The sequence below is a fragment of the Dromiciops gliroides genome, chromosome 1 (genome assembly GCF_019393635.1).
Source record: "Dromiciops gliroides isolate mDroGli1 chromosome 1, mDroGli1.pri, whole genome shotgun sequence".
NCBI lineage: Eukaryota > Metazoa > Chordata > Mammalia > Microbiotheria > Microbiotheriidae > Dromiciops > Dromiciops gliroides.
In genome coordinates, this window is record NC_057861.1 from 473,071,736 (window position 1) to 473,081,173 (window position 9,438).

The 9,438-nt window shown below is 36.7% G+C and overlaps 1 protein-coding gene across 1 annotated transcript in view; it reads left to right on the forward strand.

Annotated features, from left to right (window-relative positions):
* The window catches only part of FBXL17 (F-box and leucine rich repeat protein 17), a 519,745-nt gene extending 515,379 nt beyond the window's left edge, over positions 1-4,366 (forward strand). The window contains exon 9 of the mRNA XM_043986707.1: positions 1,595-4,366. Within this exon, the coding sequence (XP_043842642.1) occupies positions 1,595-1,732 (138 nt within the window). The 3' untranslated portion in view covers positions 1,733-4,366. The remainder of the gene's footprint in view (positions 1-1,594) is intronic.
* Positions 4,367-9,438: the final 5,072 nt, after the last annotated feature.

The following is a 9,438-nucleotide window of genomic DNA, read 5'->3' on the forward strand; positions in this document are numbered from 1 at the left end:
ACAAAGAATAACATTTTCTAAAGAGAAGAAAATGTTAGTACTGAAATAATCTTTACTTTGTGGGGGTATTGGGGTTGGTGAGCCCTTAGACGATGGTGTTTGCTAAGATGTCTGTAGAATAAAGCAGTATTTTAAGAAGCTCCACAAGGTGGGATTTTTTCAAATGAAATATTAATATATATATTATCATATCTACTTGCATATTACTTCTTAATTCTAAAAAATAAATCATGTGATGGGTTTTATTTTGACTCATAAAAAGACTTTCTTTTTTCCGAAAGCAACATGTCTTTTTTTTTCATTAGAACAATTGCCTAGTTGAATTTGAAGTCAGATTATTTTTAAATGCAAGTCAATTTTGTGTGGCCAATTATTCTGGGAAAGACATGCCTGTGTCTAGGATCAAATCACTGGTGAAAAATGTCTGCAAAAATGAAATCTCAGAATTCCTATCAGAGTACTCCAATACAGCAGAGCACAGACATCTTGCCATTTCAGAGGATAAAAAACGACTCTTAAAGTTCATTATCCTTCCAACATCAGCTATAAGTAGGCTTTCACTTAGTCTATCAAGTTTTAGTGTGCGTGTTTTCCCCATTGGTTCTACATGGTTTTGTTTTTTCCTATTTTGGATATGAGAGGAACTGCAAAGATGTACTATATGTTACTAGCTCCTTCTTTCAGACTAGCTTGTTTAAATATTGAAATAAAATAATGATGATTTTGAAAACAATCCAGTGATCAATAAAGATTTCAAATAAAAATATCTAAAAGTTATGGTCCTTAGGTTAATCATTTATTTACCTAAAGGGAAAAGGAAGCTGTCTCCCTCTGTGATATGAATGACAATCTCCTTTAAAATAATTGACAAATTAATCCCTTCACAGCACTGCAATTGTAAAGGTGTTAGTTTTAATTAGGCTTGTCTGGTTTCCTTGTCTAATCAAGATGGTTAAGGTCCATGGGGATATCTCTGACCTGCCAACTTTAGCCAGCCTTGTATGTTTTAATTATTGATTTCTCAAATTTTAATCCTTTTCATAAAGGGCTTGAATTTTAAAGAACAAAAATAGACATTTTCAAAAAGCTAATATCAAGAGTTCTCTATGTCATTACACACATTTTTTATCTTGTACAAACAGGTGTAAGTAATAATATGTTTTAGAGTTGATATCTGATTTCCCTTGTTTGTATCCTTTATATTTGTACAGTAGAAAACTCTTATTGATAACATATTACAATCACTAGATTTTTATTGGATATTGATAAAGTTTGAATTTGTTAACCTGTAATCTTCTAAATTGCAAAATCAAATGAGCTTAGAGAAGAATGTTCCCAATAGTTAAAACTATCCCCAGATGGAATGAACCCCTTTGTTTAGTATTAAGTTCCATAACACAGGATCTGGCTGGGAAGAGGATGTATAACCTCCTGGTTGGGTATATTTGAGAAGGGGATTCATTTGGAGCAAAAGAGGACTCGATCTCTGGAACTCCAAATTCTCTGATTCTCCCAGAATGTAGGAATTTAGAGTCAATATTTCATTTATATTTATTGCTTCTGATGAGTCTTGGATTTTCTTCTTTGTTTACAGGTGAATGAAGTAACTGTGGAGCAGCTTGTGCACCAGTATCCACACATAACTTTCAGTACTGTCCTGCAAGACTGCAAGAGGACCCTGGAACGTGCTTATCAGATGGGCTGGACACCCAATATGTCTAATGCCTCTTAACACTCCCTTTAGTATTTTAAGTCAACTCTCTGATATATTCAGCAGGTGTAACGGGAATTACAGATTTGGGGTATATGATATGATCTCTTGGGAATGTTTTAACTTTCACCTTCCTCGGTGTTTATATGCGTGTGTGTATGCACGAGCGGGTGTGCATTTTCCATTTGGATTCTACAGAACATAAGAACAGATGTTAGCTGTTACCAGATGAGGCTCTTATTTTTTATTTTTCAGAATTAAGGATTTTTAAAACAATGGATCTTCTTGGGTTTGGGGCCCTTTTCTGGAAAAAAAAAAAAGAATTTTAAGACAGAATGGCCAGATTGGATTTATTATTCTGAGCATTAAATTCCTACTCTCTTTAAAATGTTCAGATTTCCCCAAAGGAGTGGCCACTTTCTTTAACTGATGTAATATAATTGTTGACTTTGACAAGCCATAGTAAAAATAGAAGTGATCTTACACTGATTATGAACCCTAGAAACCAGTATTAAAAACAAAAAACAAAAACCGCCTTGTGCCAGATTCTTTCTGTTGCAGATGTCATTTGTTGGCATTCGGGTACTGTTTCAGGCCACTAGGGAATCATTTTGTGCACCATCATAGTGTTCAACTAAGTGCATCCAAGAGCATTGTCTAACCACCATGGGGTGATATGGGCACTAGACAGAGTAGAGCCCTTGTAAAATTGTTGTAAGCAAAAAGCTATCTAAATTCTCTGGGCCAACTCAGTAAATTATTCATTGTTCTACAAGTGGTTTGAGTTATCTAGAGTACTAAAGCTTTTCATAGGGTTTAAGTTAATATTTGTGTTAGCTGTGGTTTCACTGCAAGCACCAATTTAAGAGCAGATTATATTTTGACTAAAATTGGGACTAATCTCCATATTATGTACAGTGAAGCCACCATTTTAATTAAGGATGTGCTGTTATGACAGAATCTATAGATCATTTAATTGTTTTCTTAATTTTATAATTATGAAAATCCTTTTCTATGATTAGGAATGTTAATGAACGCTAACTAATTAATATTTAAATAGACAATCTTTCAGTTGATTTTTGTTTCTTTTTCTTTTGGATTTAGAAATGCTATATGTAGGAAGGATTTGTTTTTGCATGTTCTTGTTTTTTGAGTGGTAGGTATGTCACAGGTAAAGAATGAATGTTGGCTAACAATTAGAAAATTTATTAATTACACTTCTGTTTACACTTTTGTTGTCAATATTAATCATTTATTTGTTTTAAGAAAGATGTCCAGCTATCAGTAAATGAAAATGTTTTTAAATTTCCATGTCCCATATTTGATAGCAGTAACCGAAGCTCAGTCAATTCCTGTGTTGAAATATATAATCAAGGCATAGGATCTGCTTAACATAAAGTATACTATTCTTCAGAGTAGAGCTAGAAACAGAGACCTGTTTCATAAATTTGCTATTTATTCTTCCATGCTATGGCCATTAGACACTATTCTCTCTTTAACAGATATATTAAATGAGTTTTCCATTTCCACAGGTACCTTATTTTTCCCCCAAAGTTGTAGATGATAGTAGCTTTGGGAAGTAAGCATGGTGTTAAATATGTATATCATTCACTTATTTAAAATTCCTTTTTTAAACAACTGTCTCCTCTGATTATGTTACCATGTCAATGTTGCCTGTTTTTTAAAAGTCCAAATCATATTAAAAAAAAAAAATCCTAGTCAAGTAAGCAACAGAAGTGTTTCCCATGACTATGCAGGAGATTGCTAACTTTCTCTGGAAGGACATTGTTACTCTGGAAGAAAGGGGCTGTTTATAATCAGCAAACTCTATTTCTTACACCTTGTACTATATGATTTTCATACTCATTTCCCAACTACTGAAAAAATACCTTAGTTGGCAATATTTTAACTGGTTTTTAATCTAAAACTGATTTATAAGACAATATGTGTAGTCATAGCTTGAACGAATAAGCAAAAGTTTAATTTTCTATATATGTCTGAATATATTTTAAATAGTTAAAATGACAAAAGAAGTGACAGCCATCAAAAATAGAAATGTCATGGCTTCCAGTGGAAGTTATAGCCTCCAGAGTGTTGCTGTTCAGTTACTGAATGTTTTTTGAGATGTGTACTTGAGTTTTTTCCCCTTAAATATTGCATTGTTTAAACCTGAAGTACAGTGCTCTAAAATACTCAAGCTTTACTAAAGGGGTTGCATTTATTCTTTGAGACACAGGCAAATCTCAATTTGGTACATTCAGAGAAAGCTCACATCTAGCCCCAAAGTATTCACTGCAGAGGACAACCCAAACCTCATCTACTGCAAGGACTCCAGGGACTGTTCTTCCGTGTGTCCTTATAAATTAGATGCTTCAAAATAAGATTAGCAATAGTTCTGGAAAATGTAGCATTTTTGATTGGAATGTCACAAATACATGTAGACAAATTGAATGCTGGGCTTTTTATCTTCTCCAAAGTATCTACAGCCCTTTCAGAATAAAGACAATGAATGATATTGCTGAAGTGGAGAAGCTTGGTCCTTTGTCCTGAATGCCCCTTTCTGAGTGCAACAAGAAAATTCAGCCTTTGTAGGTTTCTATTTTTCCGTGAAACTTTTGACCTTGCAATGGGTTGAAATAAAAAAGAAGTAAAACACTGTGTCTTTTGTTTTCTGTATTGCAGCATATACACTTCTTGATGTTTCTTGGGGGGGGACTGAGGACTCTGTGTGAATCCCTGTACTATCCTGGCTCACTAAATATTTTTAGAAAGCATTAGTAGTGACTTACCTGGAATAGTCAACATGATTGAGTCTTCATCAATTGCTAAGCTGTCCTTTGATTAATGAAAGCAGATAAAATGGTGAAAAAATCATAGGATGGTAAAGTTTAGAGCAGTTAGAAATCATCAAACCTTTCACTTTATAAATGAAAAGACTTATAAAGTCAGCCAGTAAACATTTATTAAGCTCCTACTGTGTATCAGGCATTGCGCTATGTGCTGGGTTACAAAGAATTGTAAAAGACGGTCTCTGCTCTCAAGGAGCTCACAGTAAGATGGGGGAGACAACAATTCAACAATGCTGTACGGACTATATACAGGATAAATTGGAAATACTAGACAGACAGAAAGCATTGGAATCAAGAGGGGTTGAGAAGGCTTCCTGTAGAAGGTAGAATTTTATCTGGGACTTGAAGGAAGCCAGGAGGCAGAGATGTGCCCAGAGTCAGGACGTGGTGTTTCTTCTTCATGGCTGAGGGTCCACATTTAGGGGAGGAGGCAGTGTAAGATGTGAGGAGACTGGAGGAGTGTGGGGAGGTGAGATAGAAATGCCACAAGATTTTATATTTGATCCTGGAGGTGATAAGGAACTACTGGAATTTTCTGAGTACAGAGGTGTCATGGCCAACTCTATGCTCTAGGAATACCACTTTGACAACTGAGTGGACTTGAGGCATGCAGATCAACCAATAAGGTATTGCAATAGTCCAGGCATAAGGTGATGAGAGCTTGCACTGGCACGGTGGCAATGTCAGAAAGGGGGGTATATTCAATAAATATCGTAAAGGTGAAATCAACAGGCCTTGGCAGCCGATTGAATATTGGAAGTAAGGAATAAAGGATGACACTTACAGCACTACTCTTGGTGAATGAATATCACACACAGCCAGTACTTGGCAAAGCTGGAATTTGAACCAAGGGCCCTTTTCATTCTTTCTACTACATCACCTGCCTCTCTGTGTCATTTGTTTTGAGAGGTGTGATAGGAGTTTAGTTATGGGATGTTTCAGGGTGTTCCAGAGTACTGGGATATTTTGAATAAGAAAGCTAAATAATAAAAATTCCTTTTTTTTAGTGCAAAAGGTAGTGCTGCACAATGGTTAGAAAGTTGGCCTTGAATCCAAGAAGATCTGGGTTCAAGTGTTTGCCTACTGGCTCTTTGGCCCTGGGAAAGTCATTTAATCTCAGTGCTTGTGGCAACTCTTGAGATTCCCAAGTTTCAGAGAAGATGTCAACCAGCTTCGGTAGAGGGACTTCACGTCACCTCTACCAGTGGAATTATCCATCCAAGAGCTTTTTTTTTTCAGAATATTGTTTTAAATCCAAATGTGTGTGTGTGTGTGTGTGTGTGTGTGTGTGTATAAGTTATAGTTGGCTAGAAAATTTTGCCTGGGAATGATTGTCAACAGCCAGAAAATGAAAACTTTTGATATTTTTAAAGTAATCATATCACCCAACCATCATATATAACTCACTCCTAAATTGAAGATATGGTGTGATCTCTAAATAGGTAAAGAGCTATCAAAGATGCATTGACACCATGTTGCATTGAACCTGTTGGATTATGTAAAGAACATTGGATTTAGAGTAAGGGGCTCATAATTGAATCCTGGCTTTGCTACTTTTTTGTAGGTCATACTTCTCTGTGCCCCAGTTTCCCTATCTTTAAAAGGAGGAGATTATTCTAAATTATCTCTAAGATCCTTTCCAGCTCTAAATTGTATGATCCAGGGGGTAGCTAGGTGGCACAGTAGATAAAGCACTGGCCCTGAATTCAGGAGGATCTGAGTTCAAATCTGACCTCAGACACTTGACACTTACTAGCAGTGTGACCTTGGGCAAGTTACTTAACCCTCATTGACCCCCCCCAATACTAAATTAATAAACAAATAAATTAATGAATTAATGATTAAACAAACAAAATGAATAAATAGATAAATTATATGATCCTATGATATGTTTGTTTGCTCCTAGAGAGGGAACTGAGACAAATGAAAGGAAGTTTGGGGGAGGCATGTTTCAGCTTAGTATAAGCTAAAAATTCATAATAATTCAAACTATCTTTAAATGGAATGCCTTGCCACATGAGATGATCATTTTCCTGACACTGGAGGTATTAAAATAGAATAGGTGACCATTTTTCAGAGATATTATATTGGTCAGTCCATAAGTGACCATTGGTCAGTCAATAAACATTTATTAAATGCCAACTGGGTGCTAGAGATACAAAGAGAGGTAAATTTTAGAGTCCCTTTTCACAAGGAGCTCACAGTCTAATTGGGGAAAATAGCAATGGTTTTCATCAAGACAAATGAGAAATAGTCAACAAGCCATTATTAGATAAGGTGCTAAGCATGAGGGATACAAAAACAACAACAACACAGAAAACAAGACAGGAATATAGTTCTTGCCCACAAGGAGCTCATATTCTAATGAGGTAGACAGCACACAAACAACCATGTACATATAGAGTATAAGTGGGAGCCATTTTAGGTACAAGATGAGAGGGATCAAGAAGGTGCCTCCAACTCTGGCTTTCTTCAGGACTTAGCTCAAAAGCCACCTGACTTTCCAGGTCCCCTGACCTTCTAATCAACCCTACCAGGTTATCTTTTATCTAACTTTGTATGTATCCTGTAAGTATTTATATAGATGTTGTCTCTGCCATTAGAATGTAAGCTCTTTGAGGGCAGGGACTATTTTTGCCCTTTTGGGGAGGGGGGAAGTAATCACTAGTATTTAGCACAGTCTATTCAGGAAATGCTTAATAAATGAAGAGATCCAGAGATTCTGGGGCAGGGGCAAGGAGGGAGAATACTCTACACACAGGACGAGAATAATAGTTTGGGAGTGGGAAATGGAGTGTCCTGGGAGGAGCAACAAGCAGACCAGTAGAGATAGATTGTAGATAGTAATGGAAGGGAGTAATGTTATAAGTAGACTGAAAAATATAGGAAAGGGGCCGTGTCATGAAGAGCTTTAGATGCCAATGAAGTTTATATTTGATCCTAGAGGTAATAACCGCTGGAGTTGCTACTGAGTTCAAGGTATGGGATTTGAAACAGATCAGACCTGTGCTTTAGGGAAATCACTGGCAGCTAAGTAGAAGATGGACTAGAAGGAAGGAAAGATGAGTCAGGGAGATAAATTAGGAGATTTTGAAATAGCCCCCATAAGAGGTGATGAGGACCTGAACTAGGGAGGAAAGAGGATTTATACAGGGGATATCACGGAGGTAGAAAGAAGAATATTGGGCATTTTATTAGATATACAAGGTAAAAGTGAGGAGCTGAGGATGACAGAGGATTCAAATCTGGTGGGAGCATTGTGGGTTGCTTCATCAGTTGTAGGGACTAGAAAAGAAAGTGGGTTTTTGGGAAAAGAAAATTAGTTTTGTTTTGGACATAATGATTTCAAGATGTCTATGATACATCCAATTTGAATGTCCGATAGACATTTTGTGATGCTGGACCAGAGCTCAATAGAGAAACCTGGTCTGGACATACAGATCTGAGAATCATCAACATAGAGAACCAACAGAACCAGAATTGAAACTATGGGAACTGATGAAGTCACTGAGTAACAGAGTGCAGAGAGAAAAGAGGGGCCACAACAGAGTCTTAGAGGATACCCGTGGTTAGTGAGCATGACATAGATGATGACCCAGAAAAGGAAACTTGACATGAAGTAGTGAGATAGGGACAAAAAGAACCAAGAGATAACTGTCATGAAAGCCCAAAGAGGAGATCCAATAGGAGTTGATCAATAGTGTCAAATACTATAAAGAAGGAGGCAGCTTGGTGGCACAGTAGATAAAGCACCGGCCCTGGATTCAGGAGGACCTGAATTAAAATCCGACCTTAGATATTTGATACTTACTAGCTGTGTGACCCTGGGCAAGTCACTTAACCCTCATTGCCCCAACCCAAAAAAATACTATAGAGAGGTCAAGAGGATGAGAAAAAATAAGAAATGGTTTATGCCCTCATGAAGCTTATAGTCTAGTGAGATAGACCACAAAAATTGATTAGGCTGACATATAATTTCATTAAGATGGGAATAAAGGCACTGCCTCATAGATAACATTTATAAAACAGTTGCCACTTCTCAAATTAGTTGGCCATATGTAGCCATAATAGCCTAGTACATTGCTATGTATCATAGAGACAGAAAGCTGGTGAGTTGAGGTGTTCCAAAGTCCCGCCAGCATTTTGAGAAAGAAATACCATTTTTTAAAATGCTCAGGGTACACAGAACAACTCTCAATTCCTGTGTCTTAAAGGCTTCTATGCCCCTTAAAATCATAACCCATTACAAATCATATAAAAAATTGCTCCTTTTCCCCTCTAATGCACGTCAGTGAATTCCACTTGCCTTATTAACAAATGTATGTGTTCCAGCAATTCCAAGAAAAGAAATATCCAAACAGAACAATAATGGAGAGGTAATGACTCTTGTCATTTCTAATTTCTTCCATCATCAATACCTTGAAACTTTGATCTGTGAATACAGGTGCCTTATGCTTTCATCTGCCACATCATGACAGAAGCACCCATTTTCCCTACATTTTCCCCTACCTTGGCATGGCATGAAAGATTGTGAGTGAGAAGTAATAAACTTCCTGGGGCCTGCGGTTACAGTACCTGGCTAAACCAGGCAGACTGGGGACAGAATTAAATTCTGTGCTTCTGGAGCTGGAGGCCTTCTGACTTTTTCTTTTCACTTCATAAATTGATAAGCAATGCTGATTTACTGAATTCATCCCTCTGGTTTCATTTTTTCTTGCAGTTCTTCAGTGATCATTAACATAATAGGATGAAGACGAGGCTTTTAAAGATTAGTGTTAAATATAAATGCTGTTTTGATGGACTTGATTGTCTACAATGTTCAGTTTCTAAATACATAACAGATGGGAGGAAGCTCTGCAAGGTTGACTTTATTATTTC